This window comes from Thermobia domestica, chromosome 13 (assembly GCF_964235325.1).
Source record: "Thermobia domestica chromosome 13, izTheDome1.hap1.1, whole genome shotgun sequence".
NCBI lineage: Eukaryota > Metazoa > Arthropoda > Insecta > Zygentoma > Lepismatidae > Thermobia > Thermobia domestica.
In genome coordinates, this window is record NC_137466.1 from 122,860,790 (window position 1) to 122,885,745 (window position 24,956).

Consider the following 24,956-nt stretch of genomic DNA (forward strand, 5'->3'; position numbering starts at 1 on the left):
CGTGTTGTACAGTGGAGGGCCAAAACTTACATGTCCTGTATGAAGTGTTTATAGATTTTTTTGTCCAACCCCTGTATATTTGCATTAATAGATATACTTGTAAATTATTTATTGTAGCTTTGAAAAATTCAAGATTACTAATAAAACTCCAACTGACCAAAGCAGTATATATATTTTAAGATTACATATTTGTGTTACAGTTTCGGCTGTATAAGATATACAATATAAGCTGTCAAAATTGGATATTTCTTTCATAATGTGTCTGAGGAAGGCTATGTTACACAAATATATCATCTTAAAATATATATACTGCTTTGGTCAGTTGGAGTTTTATTAGTAATACATATACATTTTACATAACATTACATTTACATTAGTTGTTACATTTTTCTTGATTTTTTTTTTCTTTTTCCACTGTTACATGTTTCAGTGTAAAATGATCAAGATGCTGCATTTGAAACTCTACTTATAAATAAATAAAATATTCCTCCTACGTTTTTTGAGCGATTTTTGCCAAAATTTTCACGATACTAGATGCTGAGATTTTATAGATCGACTGCATCGCTGAAAATAACTGAAAATTTGTACCAAAAACTTAACACTGAACTGTATAGTACATATTTCTTCAACATTTTAGTAGTTGAGTTTTCAACAGACTTCGATAATCGATCTGCATCAACACGACTGAATCATGAATTTCATACACAGGACACTTTTCTTGAGATACCTTGATATCAGTGGCGGTTTCTCTTAATGTTTGCATGTTTGTACAAGCCTCCATCCAATATTTTCATTTTTTATTTATGCTAAATCACTTTTCATTTTATTGTCAACGTTAGAAGTGCGTTTGAAACGGGGCTGGCTAATAGTTTTCTGTTTGGGAGTTTGACAAACTCCCCAGCTGGGCTACTGCGGGTGTTGCGAGGTGCGAGGATCCTTATAGTGCCTCATAGGAATCTATATGTTTGCACATCTTTTGCAAGGAGTCTACCAACAAAAACAACTTTTCATAAACAAAACCGCTTGAAGGAGAATGGTCCGCTCCTCCAAGTCGTACACAGAGGAGAAAAAAAGATGCCTGAATGCGAGATTGCCAAGTAGTCATAACTGTTAGTTCTGTCAACCAAGTAAAGTCAAGGCAGCTATGGAGACAGTAAAGGCGACCCCGTGAAGAGTGAAGACAGATTGAGGGTGTCAGTAGTTAATACACTCGTGTTTGAATGAGTAGAAATTTGGCAGGATAGAGAGAATGTTTTTCTTTTCATGTGTGTGTGGGTAAGTGAGAGAACTGGAGAGCAGTTTTTAGAAAAAGAGGGTTAATTGGGGAAAGGTGAGATTTTAAAGGGGACTGCAATCCCTGCCCTCAACTCGACTGACCAATGTCCAATGTAGGAAACCCTTGTCTTTCTTCACTTTCCTTTTCCGCCTACTATCACCCACGCCTTTGGCTGCTTAAATAGGGGCTAGCACCTCTCTCACTAAAAGGTCTTTGAGGGGAGTATTTGGATGGTTTCTTTTGGCGTAAAATAAATCACCAGCAAATTGTCGAATCTGTTCGTATTTTGTAGTGTTTGTGTGTGCGCGTATGCCGGTCTTTGTTGTTCATTGGAATGGTTGCTGTAATTGCATAATTACGTGTCTGTCCCTGATATACGTGAAGTGACAATGAATTCTCTGTTGAATGAGCCGTTTTCAAAAAGAACTTTAGAAGCAAAGCTACTTGTTAAAACCATCGGAGGGCGGATTCCGACTCTCAATATAACGCAAGTAATTAGAAGTCAGAAACAAACATTTACAAGGAAGTTTAATCTCAACTTGTACGAACAGCATAAGTGGTTATGTGGATGTGAAATTAAAAATGCTTTGTTTTGTTTTCCGTGTTCGTTGTTCGGGCCGAGAGAAAATGCATAGAGTAAAAAAGGTGTGGATATTCAACATCTGCACGACAAAATTAAAAGAAAAAGAAAATTCGTCAGCTCATATAAAACACGTTAATCTCACTGTGTTGGGAAATGTGAATATTGCTGCTCAACTAGATGCTGGTTATAGGCGGTCCATTGAGAATCACAATCAAAAAGTGACGCAAAACAGGTACGTGCTCAATATAATCAATTCGGTTTTGTGGCGTCTTCGAACTGGTTTTAAGAGGACATGATGAAACAGCCTCTTCTTCAAATCCAGGCGTATTTAGTGGATTAATTAATTTCAGCGCTGAACTTGACAGCGCTCTCAACAGTTATTTAGAAAACGCAACAATTTTTAAAGGTACGTCAAAAATCATACAAAATGAGCTTCTCCATTGTATGTTAGAAGTATACCATGAAGAAATCGCTATTATTGTTTATACTATTATTATTATTATTATTATTATTATTATTATTATTATTTATAATAATATTAATATCAATGAAAAACGAGGTCATATATTGTACACCACCTAAAATTCAAAGCGCGAGCCGCTACTGTTTGATATCACTGGTAAAGTCGAAAACCAATTTCGGGTATTGGATCAAGTGAATAGTATTAGCATAATCAGTGTTGAATGCAGAACTCGGAAGCATTGTAAATGGCATGTGCGACGGAGTGAAAGTACAAAATCAATTTAATCGATTTCACTATCAATACCTTAGAAAGCTATTTCATACGTATTATTATTTTATTATTATTACCCAATTAATTTAAGTAATATATTGTTTGTTGTCAAAACAAAACAAAAAATAGCTCGTAAATTAATTAACAGAGTACTTTTACTACTGTATTTTAGCTTATTTTATTACTGCTAAATGTAAAATCGCTTCACGAATTTTTGACTCTTAGAAACACAACTAATTATACTATTCTTGAGAGTTTATTAATACTCACTCTTAAACTTTTATTAGTCACTTGAAATCAGCGAAAATTGCTGATTCATGCACTGACTTAAAAATATTTAATTTAGTGCCATGCTGAAGAATGTTTACAGTTTCCATCGTGTTTTCTGAAATCACACAGTGTTGGAATTAAAGAAATGGGTATAATATCAAAAGCTGGAGATTAGAGTTCAATTCCCAGCACGATGAATTTATCTTCGAAATTTTCCACCTGGTGATAGTTCAGACTACAAGAATGTTGTAACATATAAGGGATCGAACAATTAGAACAAGTCAAAAATGAGTCAGTTATTTACCGTAAGACATTGTGCTAGCTATGAACACGTAGATCGGTGCTGAGAGTGACAATAAATTTGGCCGAAACTTTTTATTTTTAAAAGTACACCTTTAATTAGTAGTATTAATAGCTAATTCTCAGAAAACAACAATGCGAAGTAAAAATTTCGGAACTGTGGTAGCAAACGATAGATAGAAATTCATACCAAATTCACTTTGTTCTCAAAACGAAATAGAATTTTCTTTTAACCTTTTTTAAATGAACCTTATATTTCGTTCATCCATTATCCTCTGGACATCTTGTTTAAAAATGAAATCTGTAACATTTGAAATAAATCAGTTCGTTCTGTTATAGCTTGATTTGATTTTGATTTTTAATATAGCATCCCGTTCAGCAGTGAGCCTATATGAGACGTGGACCTACAGCTTAACGTGGGATCCGAACTATATAAGGTCCTACCGGGAACAGAACCCGGGTCTCCCACTCCAAATTCGCGTACGCTAATCGCTTAGCCACGAGGGAGCCGTTTTGTTACAAGAAAAAAAGCCACAAAAAGACACTACTCCTTTCGTTTGTTGCCATTTGGCATTGTAAAATATATCACAAAACATAATAGTAAGCACTTACGGTCGTATTAAAGCCATCGTGAGGGCTAAGCTAGAGTCGACTTCCTTGCTTTGTCCTCCCGAAATTAGCGACAATTAATATTTTGCTACAGGATTCTTTAACTTTTAGCTACAACTTATGTATAGTAAGATATATTTCTTTCTAACTGTAATACATTTTGTCTGGGTAATACGATTTAAAAAAAAAAAAAAAAAAATCCCGAGTTTAGTAACTATTTCAAAGTAAACAGTACATGTCTAACAACTGGTAAGTGTCAGCTGTTTCTTGCGCTGTTATTCAAGATAATTTCATAATAATCGAACACAGTGCAGGAACAGCGTGCGGTGGTCACATTTCTGGTGAAAGAATTTTCAAACTCGTTAAAATTTATCGTCGATTGTCATGTATGTTTGAAGACAAAATTGCAACACGTTCATCAGTGGTTTGAGTGAGTGGTTTGGTGAAGGTTGTGAATCCATCGAATATGACCTCGTGTAGGTTGATGAAAAGTGTTATTACGAGTGAAGTCATAGTGATGAACAGCCAATTTTCAACCATCATCAAGTTACTGTAGGTGAAGTCGCGATAGGCTTCGGTGTAAGTTCTGTGAACATCATTATCTGACATCATTTCTACTTTCATAAAGTTTTCCTTCCATGAGTGCTCAAAAATTTGCATTTTGGTTAAAAAGCAACAAGAATAACAAATAATCGAGAGCTGTTGTCTCTGAACAGAACGTGAAGATGGCAATTTTCACACTCTCACTGCCCCCTATCCCTTACAATCCTGATTTGGCTCAAAGAGATTTTCAATTTTTGGCCCTTCGACCGTCGGTTCGTTGGTTTAGAGTTTAACATCCTTTTCAGCACCGAAGCTATATGAGATGTTAACTTATAGATCAACTTGGAATCCGAACTACATGAGTTCCCATCCTGAACGGAACCTGGGTTTCCCGCATTAAAGGCATGTATGCTCACTATACAGCTACGAGAGAGAGAGAGTTCAGGAGCGTCTCAAAAGACAGAAGTTCTACAGATGAAGTGATTCAGGCTGTTCCTCAATGGTTCAAAGGCTGTTCTCCAATGATTCAGAGACAGTAAATAAATTCTGTATTGCCGGAATGTGGAAAGTTATAGTCAGATGAAAAAAAAAAAAAATTGCCGTATCAGAGGACTGCGTCAAAAATAGTACATGTAACTTTAATTAATCTCTCTTAGTTGTCTAAATATTAAAATTAGTGCGGATGTTTACTGGACACATTCGCAGTAATAGAAGAGAAATATTACTCTACGAAAACTTGAATGAACTGAATGCTCTATAAATGACTGGTAGATCCCGTTTAGTGCTGCCATGTCATTAATAATAATCTTTAATTGTTTAATTTTCGCCTCTTCAATTTTAGAAAATAAAAGTCGTATATTGTAGCGAATTCTATCCTGTTATTTTTAGTACAATGTTCTTGAATATTAAATAGAAGAAAACTTCAAACTTTTAAAATATCAACGATCGATCATATTCGTGAAGAGTAAAGCTGATGAGCTTTGTACGCGTTGTTGGTACGCTCACTAAGCTCAAATTCGCACTTGAAATGCCATTACTAGTATCTCCTTTTTCCAGAAAAGTAGGTACAGTTCTGTTCAAAAGCACCTCGTTGTTATTAATAGATCGAACTAAATAAAACAAATATGAATCTTCTTTAGCCAACTGATATCGTATTTCAACTCGAAGTCGGCTATGAGAATATGGGCTTTAAAAAAGAAAGGTAAGTGGTTAGATTTTCTAAATTTTATTTCTATTTATTTGCCTCTAAAGCAAAAATGTACATTTACGTATTTATATTAATTTGCTGATATTGTGGGGGGTAGTAACATCTACAACGAATTTAGAAAAACAATCATTTCCAGTATCGTAATTGTGTATTTTCCAAGACACACACAAATTGTATTGCATATCACCCTTCGAATCTCAATTCAAAATTATGTTAATGTCACAATTTCATATTACTTTACATTTAGTTTGGACAAAGGAATATCAAAGTAGGAAGTGTGAAAAACAATGAACTTACCAGGAAATAGTAAAAACACTACCACTACATAGTTAGACAAGAAAGCAGATTACACGTTATTTTGCTAAACACTTCATTAGACATGGAAGGGAAAGCTAGGAAGAAAAGGAAAATTAATGAACAGAAAAGTAGCTGTGAAGCTTACAGTTAGGCGCACACTGGAATGAAGAGTAGCGGGATAGTGTTATCAAGTTCAGAGTGAAGACAGTTTAGAACGCAAATATGACGGGTTGATTGGTAAGAGTGCATGAAGGAAAAAGTAATAATAAAAGGAGAGAGAAAGAATAGAAAAAGATATTTAAAAATAATAATGAAGATAAAAATAGGTGAACGCGAAACAGAGTGACTGTATTGAAGTAGATTATTATAGAGGGTTAAGAGAAGGGGGTCGGTTGGCGAATAAGATGGAACCCTCCTCGTAAACTAATTTCTTTTTTAAATTTCACATTTGCAAGTGACACTTTTGGATCACTTGCTGGTTTTTATGTTTAAATAATGCTTTAAATTTATATATTGTTTTATATAAGTATATTGGTATTGATTTATATGTTTTAAGTTATTATTATTATTATTAGGTTAAGAAATCCAGATCTGGTCATTGGGTGATTAATTATTGTTATTATTAATTGTATGTAAATGTAATTGTTGTATTTACTAAGTATATTTATATTATTTCTATTTTCAGCTATTATATAAAAATACCTCTAGTAAAAAGAATAGTTAGATATCAACTCTGTTTCAGAGAATAACAGTTTTAAAGTATTCAGAGAAAGCTTCTTTTTGGTAGGAGAACACCCCCCTCCCTACCACTCGTTTTTTCTACATAGCTTATGATATGATAGCTTTCCTATATATACGGAAGATTTTTACAGGGAAGGGGCCAGTTGACCGTCAGCCTTGGGGGAGACTTCGAACAGTCTCCAAAATGTAGTCTATAGGACGGACTCGGTTCGGTGAGCCGAGTGGGGACTTTTTTCCCCCCTAAGAGAATATTAGGTCTTCAAGTAAATGAAGGGGGAGTATTACGGAGGTCTTGCTTAGATTCGTTAGGTTCTCCGAGTCTTAAATAGGGCAGAAGGCATGAGCTATATTAGGTTCTACCTTCTAGTAGGTTTTCATTTTTAAGGGACTTCTTTCTTGGACTAAAATGAGGTCCTGTGAGAAGAAGGGATATAGAAAAATAATTCTTATACTAATTCAAGAAACAGATTTTTGCTAGGGAATTAGGCCCTGTAGAATAGGGACAGGATTTGATCCTCGAAATGCTACATTCCATATTTAGGTGGATATGGCATTTAGATTAACAATTCCCTGATACTAGAATTTTTGAGTACGTATTCAAAACTGAAGCTGTATACGGTTTTGGTCGGTTATAAGGTAATTTGTTCCTCTTGCAGGACACAATAGGTTTTTTATGAATACTCTGAACTCAGATTTCTGAGTTCGATCCCTCGAAGTGGACTCGTAAGAGGCTACTGATAGACTTTTTAGATATTTTTTGAATCACATCTCCTAATTCAGGGAGTATGGTTCTCATCTAACCTTTACCTGCCAGATCTATTTAAGAATCTTTCGCTACTATAAGGCGAACTCATTCTCTTTACCTACTATCCCTATAATAAGTATTTAGATAGATATCCTTCTAGTGCATCTCCTATTTAAGGAAGTACACGAAATAGGGTCGTAGGCCAGGGCTTTTGATGTAGTGAGTCAATGCCCTTTATAAGTTAAGGTTGACAGAGGACGCTTTTAGTGAGGGCTAACCCTTCTGTCTGCCACAGACACATAATTAGAGAAATCTTAGCTTTATGAAGTTTACTAAAACTAGAGAAAAAATATGGAATTAGAGAAGAGAATACCCAACAGGTACATCTCATGCACTTTTAAAGAAAGATATTTCATAGAATTATCAACTTTTTCTAAATAAACTTTTAATAGAGGTAACTCATGTGTTATGGTTTCATATGTAGATAAGATCCTGAGTTATAAACCTGTTTAAGTTAATTACCCTAGACATTATTTATTTTGTTTTAAGATACGAGCCTGAATACAATTTATTATATTCTATTTTTTTTTAAAGTTTGTCGAAAATTCTGTGATAGAGACACGAATAGCTATAGCTCACAGTCTGACAGATTTCAGTGTTACATATAAGAAGTAATTTGAATCATTTAATTTTTTTGTTTTTTCGACAAACACATTATAAACAAGATCTCCACATCATAAAGTGAACATACCTTCAGGAAGAATTTCTAAATATTGCAGCAATTTCTGTTCATTTTCTATATTCACATTTGCTTCTTGAAATTCCAATATTTCTTCTCTTAACTTAAGAATATTCGTCTTATCACATGTTACATCATCTCTACCAGTGGCAGCCGATTGATTGGTTTCGTTGTCTCTAAAAATTAAAAAAGCAGGTGTATTACTTCTTAATGATACATCAGGATGCGCATTATAAAGGTAACGAAGAAAGTTCTGTTGCTTTTTGTGGAGGTCCATGTTCAATTGGCCCTCACACCATGAGGTGAATGCGATTGAAGATAAGGCAAAGGTCAGTTGTTGGTGTGGGTATATCCAACATACTACCTGCTTGTGACAGCTCAGTTACACCGTGAACTTGCGTAAGGATAGAGTGAACATGGGATCTCCACGAAGCGTCATAACGGCGTGTATGCTGTACGACTTCAAACTGGGGTCAAACGCCGCTGCAGCGGGGCGGAAGATATGCCAGCCCTTTGGTGACGGTGTCGTGATTACACGGACAGTGCAGCGGTGGTTTAGCAAGTTTTAGGACGGTGAAGAATCACTCGAAGAAACACTCCACGGCGTGGCGCCATCACTGGTTAGCATCCTATGAATCGGCTCCAAAACAGCCGAAACCAGCACTGCAACAGAAGGTCCTCCTGTGTGTTTGATGGACTGCTCGCGGCATCGTGAATCGGGAACTGCTACCAGCTGGTCAGAGCATCAATGCAACTGTGTACTGTCAGCAATTGAACCGTGTTCAACAAGCACTTCTGAATCACAAAGGAGTCTTTCTGTTACAGGACAACGCTAAGCCCCACGTGGCTAGGATGACCCGGGACACCATTCTATGCCTTGGATGGGAAACACTATTGTATCCGCCATATTCCCCGCACATTGCACCGTCCGGTTATCACCTGTTCCATTCCTTGGACAATCACCTTAGAGGACGCCAATTCAAATCCCTAGTAGAGGTGCAAAATGCACTTGATATCTTCTTCGCTTCACGGTCCATCAAGTTCTACAGCGATGGGATCGATGGCCTTCCAGAACGTTGGCAGAAGATCGTCGATGCTGATGGGGACTATTTTTGATCTTTTAGGTACGTCTTACGTGAGGTATCGGTGATCGAAGATGGAGGGTGAAAAAGCGACAGAACTTTCTTGGTTACCTTTATAATTAAAAATTGAAATTACTGAAACTAAAGCATCCAAATGTTTACGGCAAACTAACGCTACGTTTCAATGACCCCCTATCATCATCTTCATGCCGACTACTTTTTAGAAATTACGCTCCGTGAGGATTACATATTCTGATTAGTTTCCTCTACTATAGGGAATCTGAAAAAATAATGATAGCTATAAAAGTTCCTTATAGAAAATCCTCCTTTTTATTAATTTTTCTTTTTTAAAAAACACAACAGCTCTGAAATGTTTTATAAATATTTTGTTACTTGTTACTAATATTTTTCAAACTGTGTTGTTTTAACCAAACCTCTTACAGAAAATGTAATTTTATTTTTTATTAGTTCTAAGTAGTAATACATCACAAGGGATTAATGTAAGTGAAATAATCCATAAGTATCAAAAGTAACTCTGGCATAGCCGTCCTACGATCTAAGCCCAAATGAGGAAAGTTAGTGTGGCAGGATTAAAAAGAACGATGAACCACACCGTGAAACAACAAGCCAATACCAGGTTTAGATGTTAGCCCCATCAAGATACCCAACACTCACCAAAATCTCGACTATTAAAGAAATCAAAGTGAAGTAGAGCTAGAATAAACGATCGAAGATGATTTTTGGTCTGGAGAGGAAGATGAGAATAGCTATATGGGATTTTCGTACATCAAGGGAACTACGTAAACTGGCTGAACTGATACAGGAAGCCAAACGACTAAATAAGGAAATTTTAGGACTATATGAAACTAGATAGAAGGAATTTGGTAGTACAACCACTGATAAAATGACATTCCTTTATTCAGGCAAAGAATCTGAGAAGGACCATAGAAAAAGGATTGGATTCTTATTGTAACTTTAGCTAAGAAATCATTAATAGGCCGATCACCAGAGTTTGACAGAATTATTACGGCTCGATTTGATTCTGAAATAAGACCTGTATCAGTGATTCAGTGTTATGCCCTCACAGACACTATTAATAAAATAAAACGACATAAACTCAAAATAACATATAAAGTAAAACAGCAATTTGCACTCGAACTAAAATATCGATACGAAATATTACAGATGGACAAAGTATAAGAGCAGAAGACGCCTGAGAGCAAACGAAAGAAACACTAAGAGAAACAACTGAAGAAATAATTGAATACAAAAATCCTCAAAGGAAGAAATGGTTTCGATCTAACTTGGAAAGATATAGAAGGAAATAAAAACCTTAAACAAAGACTTAATAACTGCAAGGCAAGAAAACAAAAACAAGAAATATACAAAGAAGTCCAAGCTATTAAGAAAAGTGTTCGACAGGATAAATGAAACCGAAGAATTAGTAGCTCAAGCAGAATTAGCTCCTAATACGAATAAGGAAACTATATGACGTAACAAGGTAACTCTCAAGAAAGAAAATTTGGCGCAGATGCTCTCTATACACTTTCTGAGCTGCGTTCGAATCGGACAATGTGCAGGGATATTTTGAGATGTGTTTTCACCAGAATATATGTTGGTAGTAAGTGTTTTTAATACTTATATATTCTTGATCAATACGTGTTTTGAAAAGAAAAAGTGTTTCAACAGCTTACCTCATTAGCTGATGAGTTCGATAGAGAGCCTCTCTTCTCAGCGTGACAGCATGTGCTTCACTAAGGAAATATGCAGCTTTTAGTTCATCGCCTGTTTTCAAGGCAAGCTGCGCTCTTCGCTTGCAAAGTTCTATAAAATAAATAAATAAAAATAAATATTAATAATCAGGGCTTGAAAAACCCATTTGCCTGATCGCCAGTAAGAATTTTTTTTTTTTTTTTTTTTTTTAAAGCGAGTAAAGTTAGATCAATCAAAACTGTGAATTCAAGAATAAATAGCAGATGTTACTTTTTTATTTGTAAGAGACATAACAATAAAAAAAAAATAAAAAATGTATTGATATGTTTACTGTGTCGCAAAGTAATTTTTGCTAATTTGTATGAACACTGTGGCTGCAAAATGGTCTGGCTGGCGAGTACTTGCAAGCAAGACTTTTCAAACCCTAATAATAATAATAATAATAATAATAATAATAATAATAATAATAATAATAATAATAATAAAACAATAAAAAGAAAAATCAATGCAATTTAAGTTATAATGAACATCAGGACTTTTTCTTTATCCACGAAGTTTCGTTATAGAGCAACAAAGTGCCTGTATGGTGAGCAGTGTCATCGTTTGACGATAGTGACGCGAACACAGTGACCATAATGTCTAAACGTTCCTAACCGTGAACACATTTGTTGCGAAAGAACACAACTGCGGTTGCAATGACCGAGATACATACCATACTACTAACGTAAGTATTCCATTGTTGCTCTACAATTGATGTTTGGCCACCGAGTGATTTCCCGATTTCGTGACATGCCATGGAATCTACTATCCCATGACATCACTGTGTATGACTTTTTTCTGTAGTTACCTTAAGTGTAATGTATACCAAAGTCGGTCGACCTGCTACAGTTGAATTAAAAGTGTATGTTGCTGCTGCTGTGTATATATATATATATATATTATATTATATGTATGTTGTTTTAGGTGAAGTGACAATCCCGAGTGACCTAAAGCAACATACTACTCATATAAAATAGGTTAATGTAGTAGGTTCAGGAAAAACAAAAGCAAAGAAATAACAAGAGATTAAAGAATCACTCTTTAGTTATAAGTATACACCAGCTTTAAATCTGGGTTCTGGCAACAGTGACTACGCTTCTTTCAAACTCAACTCTTTCCTTCTTCCACTTTACTTTGCTCGTCTTTTTAGTGCCTATTTTTCATGTTACGCTCATTTAGTGGTATGTATTGCTGTCCCCATACCATATTTCTCTTATCCGTTTTCATCCTTGTTACCTTACAACTGAAGACAGAACTAGGTTGATGTTCCGATACGTCTGCAGAATATTTAGTTTTCCCACGGAAGGTAAGTACCCAGTTATTTCTTTAGCTAATTTGAACGTCTTTTCATACGCCTAGACAATGTTAACGAAGGAGTATTTGATGTAGCTGTAAGAGGATCATGATGTATGCATTTAACTTGTACTTATTTTAATAATGAATGTAAAAGCTGTTACCAATAAACTCCAAAGCTTGTAGATTGGACTCTCGTGTTTATTGACTAATTTATTACTTCAATGAATAATCTTTTATCCATTCTTTGATAATGTTATATGTCAACATCGTATTCCTAATTATTTGTACTCTAATCAATAAAAATGACTTTGGTAATTTTAGTGAAAAAAAAAAAAAAAAACTACCGATTTGCATTCCATGATTAAAAAAAAAAACAACATATTACATTATTTGATATAAGATGCATTTGTCTTGGAACCAAAATTTAGTATTTGTCCGTATCTCACTTTAAGCAGTCGGTTCCGTCTCATGTAGTATTGACGCTGAAAACAAATTTAAACTCTGAGTAAGCAATCGAATAATTTTAAATCAGGGTGGATTGATTTAAATCAGTCTGATTTAAATCACTTGATATTTTTAATAAAAATCGTTGATTTAAATCGAATTTCGAAATAAATTAATTTAAAGTGAAAATAAGTAAAATCCCGTTTCTGTTCTGTTATTTCGATTATGGAAGTTAATAATCATAATACAATGAGACTCAAATGTACAGTATAGTATGAAAACAAGTGTCATGCAGAGGATGATTAGGGAAAATCCCGTTTTGAACAGGTAACGGAGCAATCCTGCTTTCTTTTCGTAACATTGGGTTTGGGTTTTAAAATCGTTAACTATTCCAACGGAGAAATCACCATCGGCATTTAAGACGAAAATTCTTTTTTGTGCGCGTCTGTTTGTTTGTTCCCATATAATAGGGCGTATTTAGAGGGGTCCTATCCCCTCTCCTTTTTTTAATTTTTTGTTAATTTTATAACTTTAGGCGAAATTTATGTCGCAAGCTAGTTCTGAGCTTTTAAAAATAGGCCCCTGCCAAACATCAGTAACTTTTGTGAAAAAAAGTGTCATTTTGATAAACGTTGCTGTACTTTTTCCTTAATGCTTAACCTTTTAAATTATATCACCTATTTTAGGTGATAGGGTAGAATATTCATTATTCGGTTAAAAAGTACCAATAAGGCTTTCTACTTCGTTTTCTTTAAGACTGGAGGCATTTTAGAACACATTACATATGCTTTCACGCCTTTCATGTAACATGCTTTTCTTTTCTATGCTTCGAACTGTACAATTCACCACAATAATTTATCTAAAACTACACTAAAATCGATCAGTATATTCTTGAGTTATAGATAAAACAAAAGTATGGATTTCTTGTCCTCATATAAAATGATTCATCTGTACTTCTCTCAATCTAATTAATTTTAGTTTTTTTAATAGGCATGTTTTCTCTTTTCTCCTCAAATTTCCCTCATATCTTTAATGTTACACTTCTTCAAATCACCAAGAACATTAGCTTATTTCAGTAGAATTTAAACCAGATAGAAAAATTGTTAGATAAGCTATACAATGTATCACTGTTTTTGATATAAAACTATAATTTACAATGTGGATCTTGCACTATTTTTCTTCTTTTTCTTTTTTGTTTCTGAAGAACCAACAATAAAATGCAGAAAAAGTGGTAGTCTACTGTCCATTTCTACATTACATACCCTTATTTACGGGTACGTATATTAAAGGGTGCCTAATGGATACTGATTTTACATGTTCTTTTAATCTTTCCCTAAACAATATGCATTTCATTGTAGTTTTGTAAATTCAATAAATGGTATTACAGACAAAATTCATAAATACATATTATTATAGAAATACACAATTCTGAAGTAAAGGATCTATAATGGTGAAATAGACATTAACTTTATGGTGGACAAACATCGTGTGCGTGGGTTTCCTCGGGGTTCTCCCGTTTCCTACACTTCCTTCATTCCACCATTTCATTCATTTCTCATTATCACCGTCTCGTTTAGCCTAGCCGGCATAACTGTGGGACGTAAAACTAAAATATTTCATTTCATATTTACCTTTATACGATGATGATGGAGGAATTCTAGTTGATTTCAAAATCTTCTCTACATCCTCTAGTGTATTCCCAGCACCCGACAGATATCCTTCCATATTTTGAGTTTAGTATCTAAACACAAATATAAATATATGTATATTAAATAATGAATCACTTGACAGAAAATATTGAAAATATCATATACACTAAAGACACGACACCGCGAGAACATACTTTTTCAATCAAAAAGTATGTCAAACAATATTGGTATACCTATGTCAAAATTACGAGTGACCATACTACAATTATAGTATGAATAACTGTCAGTCATTGAGAAGTTTCATGGTCTAGCTCCAAAGAGTATACTTGGATCCTCATTAAATTTATGTGGAACCTAATTCCGTGAATATAAAAGCACAGTTCATTATAAACATAAGTAATAAACACGTTATGAAAATACGGTATTTAAAAAAAATCTGATCAAAATATAACTTTCTGCCACATGGATATCTTCAAAAACATTAATGAAAGAAAGAAAAGAAAAAAAGCTGACCGCCTACACGTAACAAGAACCGCATACAGAATATGATTTGCACGTATATTAAGCTCACCACATACTGTAAGGATGGTGGTTTACGGGTAAAAAGTCTTCTAATGCCTTCAGAGCGGTCCAAAAGTAGGTATACAGTCCCGTACTGATTAGCTCTATGTATTTCATATCATTTCTTATTGTTATCAACCAGGTAAACCTAGTTTATTATTTGTTCTTAATGTTTTTTTTTTTTTTTTCTTATACCTTAAGCTCGGAACAGCAGAAGCAAATAAACCCATAAACTACTGTAGAACGTTATACTTGATCAATGCAGGGGTGTATACGTACTTTTGGGCCACCTTCCATTCTACCAAAATTTTATCATCTTGCGTATATCACATGTACATAAACAATAGCGGTAAATAAGGATAATAGCTAACCTGACATACTCATAGTCACAATATGAGTTTCAGTTTAGTTATTATCCTTATTTACCACTGTGTTTAGACGTTTGGGCTAGAGTGCAGTTTATGCCGAACAAGTGATTTTGTCACTGAAAGTGGCATTGGAGGAACAGAACCACTGTCACCGAAACAGGTACGGAATCGGTGTTTTTGTTTCTCCTGATGAGAATGTTGTTTTGGTGTTTTAGAGGTTGATGGCACTGATGTCTCCTGTGCTGCGGTTGGTTGGTTGTGTTGAAGTCGCTGATTGGTTGTTATGTATTCCTGACTGATGATGCTCTATTTTCGAATCTTGTACGTTGAACATGTCTCGCTTCGATGTCGTTTCGTTGTTCTGATATTGTGAAGTGAGTTTCGGTGTTCGGATATTAATTATTATTACTTTTTTTGTTCTAATAGGTTTGTGGTACTGAAGTGAATTCCTATCGTTTCGCGATATTGTGTCGACTGTTTAATATTGAGAATTGTACTAACAGTTTAGGTGGACGAGAGTTTATTCGGTAGACGCAAATTTAATGTCGGTCGAATGCACCGTAGTCAAAAGTGGATAGTCGGTGGTATTTGCCATGAAACTAATGAAACATTTTTTGACTAAGTGTAGTGAGAACTCTCGCAGTGCTGATGCCCTTTTAAAAATTATTTAAATTTAACTTATCGTTATGATAATTTAATGCTTCATTTTACTTATTACTTATAGAAGAGAAGGTTTCATTCTTTCTATAGTATAAGTAGTAATAGGAGTAGGGGTAGGGGTAGGAACGGATTAGAAGTCTCCCAGGGGTTCGTTGTGTTCTGTTCTCGACATAAAATGGACAAATTAAAGACTTCCCTAAATTTTTATGGCTCTTGTTCAATCTGTGGAGTACACCGTTTATGGGCCTTGTACAAAATTGTTACCGTTACACCTGAATTGATTTCTCGGAATAGTTTAGAGTCAGTTCTCAACGATATTTCCATTATTCGTAGGAACTGAAGAGTAAATTTTTGGTAAGTGTGGTAGATCATTGGTCAGCATCGTAATCTATTGTCGCTGTTGTGATACACCTTAGTTGCTAGTGCGAAGTTAGATTACGAATACTTATTAGGTGGTCTGCAAAACTTGTCCAGAATTTACTTTTCGATTGCTTCTATTCATGGGATTATTTTTTGGGAACTGATCTCTGAACTGTTCCGAGAAATCGGTTCCAATGAATGTTCGGCATAAAGTGCACTCTTATCGACGTTTGTCCCACAGAATAGGTTCAACATGCTCAGGCGTAAAAACGTTAAAATTTGGCCACTCATCAGCAAATTCACTATTATTACCTCAAAAACAGTTTCTCAAGTTGAATTCGTCGGTGTAGATTCATATTAGAAGAGCTACATTATTTCACGAATAAACACTGCGTTTGGACATACGCTATAAAAAAAAATACAGCGTAAAAACCACGAATGTTAGGTAATCAAATTAGGGCAGAGTGAAGGTAATGCGCTCACGCGGAGGTGCGTCTGTAGGAAGCAGGCGTGTCAACGAGTGCGTATACGCGCAAATCAGGATATCGCTAGGCTAGGCTAGCTTCAGTTAGTTGCTTTTAGAATACATCACTGCGTTTGTATCATCAAATATGTAACTGTTTCTACATTTCTTTACTTTTATTTATTTCCTACATTCTCCACTTTCTGCTCAATTTCAACGATCAGTGCCTTTCCACACAAAGGAAAGCAACTCCTGTTCCTCACCACCATACATTGTTATAAAACTGAAAATCGAAATGTAATATGAAATGCCATCTTTCAATAGTGGAAATAATTGCCTCATTACACCCTAATGTCTGATGTCAGCCTGCCTCCACTTAAAATAGCATCAAGACGTAGGTTTCTGTATTTCTCAATAACACATTGAACTTTTTTAATTCTATGTACTTTACTAAAAATAACCTAATTCGCAATTTCTTTTCTGTCCCTTTGTGCTGCAAAGTAGGTCCTGCATTAGCTCAGAGTGGGTTCTCTGCAGCACTTAACCCTTCCCTATAACTGCCAAATCGTGGAGAAATTATCTCAAGATTCAGTCATAGTTAAGTGTCTCAGAGTAGGTTCAGGAATATGGAACCTAACCGAAACTAATGTAGCATCACCTGCGATGATAGTAAAATTCCAGTCCGTACACTACGTGAAGCTGGGTTAGTAGTTCAACATTAAATCTCCTTTCTTTATCAAAGCTCAATACTCAATTTACATAGTAATGCCGAGCGAGTGAAGGCGGGTTAGTAGCCAGGTTGATTATTTTACAGCTCAGTGGACGTGGACCATTGTTCTAGAACCCTGGCACCCAAACTTATCCGACCCTATTTTAAGCTGGCCTAAATCTTAACATGCTGAACATACTCCGCGGCACATATGCCTTCAATCATCTCATCTGAAGCTTTGCTATACGAATCCCTAACAACTGAATTCCTAGTTACTTGACAAAACTGAAATGGCTTTGAGGCAATCCATACTACCGGTAAAACAGGTAATCCTCAATTTATTTACATTCAATAAAAAAAGTTAGGGTTAACTGCTGTACCGCCGGACCAATTTTAGGAAATCTACCGGGTCAATTGGAGAATTTATTTAAGTTTCTGAGGAAGAATGAGTGAAAGTCAGGTAAGGGAAATAGTAAAAGTTACGAAAGTGGTTGCTTTTGATATTGTAAGTGGCACTGTATGTGGAGGCGGATGGACTATTTCGCGGAGAGGTATACTTGTTTTACTATACGGATCCACAGATTGTAAAATGTACAAAAAATTTTAAGCAAGTCTTTAATTTGCCCATTTCTTGTCGAGAATAGAACCCAACGAACCCCTGCGGGGCTTCTAACCCGTTCTTACTACTCCTACTCTTATACTATGGATCCGTATAGTAAAACTGCACGCCTAACAGGGGCGCGGACAAAATCCAAGCTAAATTCTGGCAAGGCCGACAAAATCCAAGAAACAGTATCATGTGCGTACTGTGGTATTTGCCTGTGAACACCCTAATTAAATTGTATGTTTGTATCTTTCTTCAATTGTTATACATTCTAAAGTTTTATCTGGATTCTTCAATTTATTGAAATAATATTTCAGTTACTTTTAAAGAACTGAAAATCCAATAAAACATGTAAGATTGTCACAGTAAGAGTGCAGAAGAGCTTTAATTACTTATCCATATGAAAGTATGTAAAGGCACGCATGTATGTACAAATTCACTGTAAAAGTATGAATTTTCATCTCTATTTTATTATATATAATACATTTAAGAAACTCAGCATATTTTTGTAAGATTATTTATTGGAGTATTTTAATTTCATGGTTATAAGGTGGCATACAGAAGTCTTGATTTATTTGTTGGTAGTGTTTTGTGAATATTTAAATAATAATAATAATTCTGATATACTGATCAAATTTTCGTCAGAAATGATCAAAATGTGAAATATGTACGGTAGTTGTAGAATGCTTTTTTTCTTTGGGGGGGGGGGGGGTAATCGTGTGTCGTGTATATATTCTGAAGTAAAATCTAGATGTAACTATCAAGATTAAAATGTGAATATGGTAATGGTAAAATGCTGTTTTATTTTTACCCGTTGCCATCCACCATTTATTATATTTAAATACCATTTAAGTGTGTTTCTTAATAATGTAATAAAGTGTGTGAATTAAATAATGTAAAAGTGTTATGTAGAAAATCGAAATGTGAAAATGTGTCTAGATAAACTAAATGAAAATGTATATATATTATTGGTTATTTTGACAAGTGTAACTGATGTAAATATTTTGAGGGTAGAGAAGTAAATTTATCTTTATCTGAATTATATCTTCCTAATTTTATTTCCACTTTAATTCTCCATGAATATAATAGAATTAAGTATACTCTTTTTAAGACCGGGCTGCTTTGCTTTTATTTATTTATTTCTGATTTACCAAGTCAGTGCTTTCATTTTCTGGATGATTGACGTGAGTATACTCTTTTAGTCAAGTCTTTACTATGGCCATTTCATTCATTTTTTCGATTCAGTGATTTGATTTTTTGGTTCTGGTTCTGAGAGTTTACCTGTTCAGCTAACTTGATTACTAGTATGAAGTCATGTGATACATTATGTTGTGCTCTTGATGCTTTTTCGTTTGAACGGAGAATTATGGATATGGTGTGGCATCATTTTGTGTCACTGTCTTCAATGTTTCAAGTGGTTAGTTGTGGCTGGAGATGGTTCCTTTCGAAGCTATCACTGTGTTGCCGCGATATATATATATATATATATATATATATATATATATATATATATATATAAAAGAGTGATATGAAACCAAACTTTTTTATAGTGTGCGATACTGATATTGATACTCATAAATTTTGTTTTACTGTGAAATTATCGCATCTAAAAGAGTAGTTTATATGTTAACGTGAGAATCCTTTACTTTGTTACATATTTGTGTCTGCAGTTACGAAGTATAAGAATATTATTTATGAACGTTCATTTGGCTCTGTTTTAAGCACGGATTGCTGAAAGGTTTACTCGTCGTTGCCTAGTGGTCAGTGGATGCATTTGACTGTGAACCATTCTTATAACGTTGTAGACGTTTATACGCAAACATATATATACACAAGTGGGGCATATACGCAAACTATTTAGAATCTTTGGCAGGGTTGGCTGGTTTAAACCAGCTAGTTTTTTCAAAAAAACCAACTGGTTTAAACCAAAAAAACAAAAAATGTTCGTATAAGTGTAAGTGTTTGTAAAATCTTGATGAACACACATTTGTGGGTTATCACGTTTCACTCTCGTATATTATTCGTATTATATTCAGACCTAAATTCCCCATTCATTACTTAAAAAGATTATACTACAAAAGCACCTTTTTTTTTATAAGTTATTTTTAAATGTTTATTTTGTGATTTTTTGTAGTTGTTATTATTGTTATGTAATTGCAATCGAAGATGTTTACTATTGAAAAAATACATCGAAAATGCCGTACTTTTTGTGTGTATGGGGGGGGGGGAAGTCATACAGACCCCACGAGAGGCATTTAGTGAAATAAGTATCTTTGGTATATATTTATGTATAAATGAGTCTGAGCCAAAGTGGACTCAAATAATCCGTATCTTTATTCACTTTTCTTATTGATATGCAGATTAAGTCGGTGTATTTCTTTAATTTGGACCAATAAAAGTCGTTGTTAACTAACTTGAACTAAATTAGTTCTTCTGTACTCTGTAGTACTTTGAAATTGTTCATATATAATTCTGTGTAATGGTTTCACTTGTGCAACTGTTTATCTTTTTGTCCTTCTGAAATGACTCTTGACAGTTATATTAAGAAGCACGTAAAGATCAGTACAACGTATTTTTTTTTATCAGGATTCCTTCGTGAGTGAGTCGGCAGACGTATCGCATTTGTGGCTAATTAGTCCTGGTTCCGAGTTCAAATGGAGGACAATTTCTCTCGGATGTAACTCGAGAAGCGGTTTTTATTCCGCTTTAAGCTTATGTGACCCCTTCCAGCATAACCCGGTTGTTGCATAACATCAAGGCGAAACAAACTTATTTCTGTCCATATATGATATGAATATATAGAGCAAATTATTTAAACCATATAAACCTGGTTTAAACCAAAAAAAAAAAAAAAAAAACTTTTTTTTTTTTTTTTTTGTTTTTAAAATAAAAACCATGGTTTTTGCCAACCCTGATCTTTCGTGACATTTGAAGAAGAGTATGTGATGCACGCGTGGGTCAGAAGGGATGATGATGTAGTTTGGATACTGTTTATGGAATAGGAAATTTAGTTCCGGCTACAGCATTGGACAAAAGTATTAATGAAACATGCTGCGGAATTGTACACGCAGCATTGAAATATCAGGTACTTAGTTTTAATTTATTTCCTCCGTAGTTATAAAATATTTATTTGAAGTGTACGTTAGTTGTAAGTTTTACATTTTAAGGGGTGTTTGGGGGCTTTCCCCCTCATGTATTCTTTTCATTATGAGAGTGTGGTGCTTCTTGCTATAGTTTCATTTATAATTTAATACGTAATATATTTCAAGTTTTGTTTCATTTAGAACTGATACGATACGAAGTTCGCTTAGTTCAATATGTATTAATACTTGAAATATAAAATGTTGTAAATAATAGTAGAATCATTACAGTCGGAACCACAATGATTTCTAACCGATTCGATTCGTAAGAAACTGGTTCTTGGCGATAATTAACGAATTGTTCCGAGCTACCGGTTCTTTACGAACCGGTTCATTGAACGATTCAATTGATGAAATGGCCAAAGTAAAGACTTGCCCACCATATTTCTGATCACCTTAAATTGGATCCACATGAGCACGTCCTAGCAGTAGCCAGAATATTTTATGAGTAATTAAAGCTCATCTGCATTCTTACTGTGACAATCTTACTTGTTTTTTTGGATTTGCTTTTCTTTCTTTTTTTTTTTTAAAGTGAATGAAATGTTATTTCAATAAATTGAAGAATCCAGATAAAACTTTAGAATGCATGATAATTGAAGAAACAAACATAGAATTTAATTAGGGTGTTCATAAGCACATACCACAGCTACGCACATGATACTGTTCCTTGGATTTTGTCCTACACTCCGCCTAATAACCTAAGTTAATGTAATTCAACCAAATACAACCGAATGCAGTATATTTTGGTACTTTTTTCGATTTTCAAATTGGTTTGCCGATACAGCAGTAATGCCAAAACAAGAAATTACATGGCAAGGTTTTAGAACACAGGTCCCCCTTTCTATTTAGTCGTAATAAAGACAGAAAACAACGTGTCATGCGGGTCGTTAACGCTCGCTCGGCAATACTGTGTTAATTTAATATTAAACTTTGGTACAGAAAGGAACCTACGTAGCTACTAACCTATATTGGGGAACTGTGTACTAAAACCTTCCCAAATTACTCTCTATTAATTTTATGAAAATGGGTCAAAACTTATCTAGCCTTAAGCTAACCCGTTCCTCCCCCTATCGTACTTACTGTACCCTACCCTACTCTACTATACCCTTTTAAAGCGGTTCTACTTATCGATGCGCAGCTGGAGCGTGTATTGTAAAGTTTATCCAAAACTTGTTTTTGAAACACAAAGTAATATAACAAAAAATGAGATATTATTGAGAAATTAAAGTAGAAACTCCCTTCTTGCTAATTGAACTGATTTTCAAAGATTAAATCCTTTAAGCATGCATATAAATTACCTTACGAAGACAAAATTATGTACTACTCTAGAATAAATATCGTAATATTTAAAACAGACATTTGTAATACGCGCTTACTTTACATTTGTTCCTCTTCTTCTTCTTCTAAACACACTTTGCCAGTTTCGTAACAGAGAAATTCCCATCCGAAGTTATAAAAGTTTCCGCTTAGTTACAAATTTTCCCGCCAACTCAAATCAATATCAAATATGTTAGTAATAAATACTTTTGAAAAATACCTCCTTATAGGACCTATGACGTAGAGTTGAAATCATTCTCGTAGTCCAAAACACATTATTTACAGTTATGGATGATAAGATCACAAACAAACAAACAAAAAAAAAAAAAAGATTATAATTATATTGGTCCTTCCCTTATGGAGAGTCGTCCTGACGCGTGATTAGTGCGCATTCTAAAAAGTACGACTATCATATGTTTCCTGCAGTAGTCAAGTCTTTAGTAGGATGCTAATCGTTCGTCAAAACGACTCCGCATAAGGCCCACTATGCAGGCCCGTGCTTGTCCAAAGGGACACCGGAACATGTCCCGGTGCGCCCTCCGAAACATCACATTATAAATAAAGATACAGGTTTCTTTTATAATAAATTCTTACAATTGTTATTGGTAAAGAACCCGTGATAAGCACAGTGTTATTGATAAAGGTGCCCTTGCGAAACCAGAAAGGGGGTAGAAGTAAACGGATTTATTTATTCTTCTGTATGGCACAGTTCTGCAAATGAATACATGCTGTTACTGTTAGTTAAGAAGCCGTGAAGGGTACAATGTGCTTGTAAAAGTACATCAAATATAAATTCTTACAGTTGTTATTGGTAAAGAACCTGTGAAGCACAGTGCGCTCTTTACATAAAGCGCCTTTGCGAAATCACATCAAAGATAAATGGTTTTATTTATTCTTCTATATAGCGAAGTTCTATACAATAAATAATACCTTTACTGTTAATAAAGAACCCGCGAAGGGTAGAGTGATCCCTACGCTTCAAGCGCCCTGTGGAACTTCACATTATAGAGAAGTGATTTTAGTTGTTCGTCTGTATACCAGTTCTGTATAGTAAATTCATATAGTGGCTGTTGGTAAAGAACTTGTGAAAGGTACAGTGCGCGTTTATAAAAGGTGACCTGAGAAATATCACATAAATATATTTTGAAATTCTTCTGTATACCAGATTTGTATTATACATTCATACAAATGCTATTGGCAGAAAAGAGGTAAAGAGTGCAATCAATTTTGAAAAATATGTAATAAGCCAGTAAGTCAATTAACATGGAGGTATATTTGGTAAGATAACATAGGAGCTTTTCGTGCTGCTACTCATGAAAAAAATCAGAAGTAACGTGCAATCGATAAACAGTTTAAATAATACCGCAGTTTAAACAATTCATTTTTAAAACTCTTTATTTAGAAATTTGATTCTTCCTCTGTGTTTTAGAGCAGTGTTCGAATAATAATCAGTGCCTATTGTATTTCTAAATATACCTATATTGATTTATTGGTATACATATTTACCTTCATTTTATTTGACCAATATATATATATATATATATATATATATATATATATATATATATATATATATATATATATATATATATATATATATATATATATATATATTACAAGACTAAAAAATCGTTTCCCTAATAAAGATATTTTCACAGTTAAGCTATTTATGTTACTAAACAAATTTGTTGGTTTCAATACATAAAATGCACCCATGTATATACAGGGCTTATCAAACGTCGGGAGGTGATTCTTGACAGCGAGATAAAACGAAAAGTACAGACCAACCTGTGTGTAAAAATGCCACCTTTTGGCACCTTGTTTACCCGAAAATTTGTCGGAAAACTTAAAAACAGCTATAACTCAATAAAACGTCGAAATATGTAAGTCGGGTAAAAGAAAATATTCATTAAATCGTAAGGGTGACTCTCAAAGAATTTTAGTATTTCTTCGAGTATTTTATCAAACGTTGAATAAAGGAAATGAATAACAATCAAGTACAAGATTTTAACAATCAAAAATTATAGTACATCGTTCAAGTTAGAACAACACTTAAAATTCAAAAGAGAGTATGGTACACACGTGTTTTGCCACAGACTAGAATAAAGTCTCGGAAGAAGTTTTCTGCTGGAGAAATTTTCTACAAGAAATCTTTTTTCGACATTTTAATGTACTGTACCTTGGAGCTGGATGGAATACCTACACGGAGGAAAGGGAATATGGCACTTTTGCGTAAACGTAGCAGTGCATGCGTAGCTCATAGTTTTTTTCACGAAGAACACAAATGCTTTGGTCGCACACTACTTAACTATCGTCCCTTGTGTGCCTATAGCAAGGACCTCGCAGAAGGCTTCTTGCAGTTTTTTTGTGGAATGGCATCAACTAGCGTGAGTAGTAGGGGTAGACGTTCGCCCGAATGACTCATCCTCACTCTCTTTCATGACCGGGGTCAGAGGTCAATGACCTTGGCCCGGGGTCAATGACCTAGGGGTACCTAGGACCATCCCC

At 34.5% G+C, this 24,956-nt stretch overlaps 1 protein-coding gene across 2 annotated transcripts in view; it reads right to left on the reverse strand.

The window, feature by feature from the left end:
* Sse (extra spindle pole bodies like 1, separase) overlaps positions 1 to 22,645 on the reverse strand; it is a 74,831-nt gene extending 52,186 nt beyond the window's left edge. The window contains exons 1-4 of one of the 2 annotated variants that reach the window (XM_081736393.1): positions 22,508 to 22,645; positions 14,249 to 14,358; positions 10,820 to 10,949; positions 8,056 to 8,219 (exon numbers count right to left, since the gene is read on the reverse strand). In XM_081736393.1, coding sequence (XP_081592519.1) covers positions 8,056 to 8,219; positions 10,820 to 10,949; positions 14,249 to 14,342 — 388 coding nt within the window. In that variant the 5' untranslated portion in view covers positions 14,343 to 14,358; positions 22,508 to 22,645. Of the gene's footprint in view, positions 1 to 8,055; positions 8,220 to 10,819; positions 10,950 to 14,248; positions 14,359 to 22,429 lie in introns of both variants that reach the window. The other variant, XM_081736392.1, reaches the window with a different exon arrangement.
* Positions 22,646 to 24,956: the final 2,311 nt, after the last annotated feature.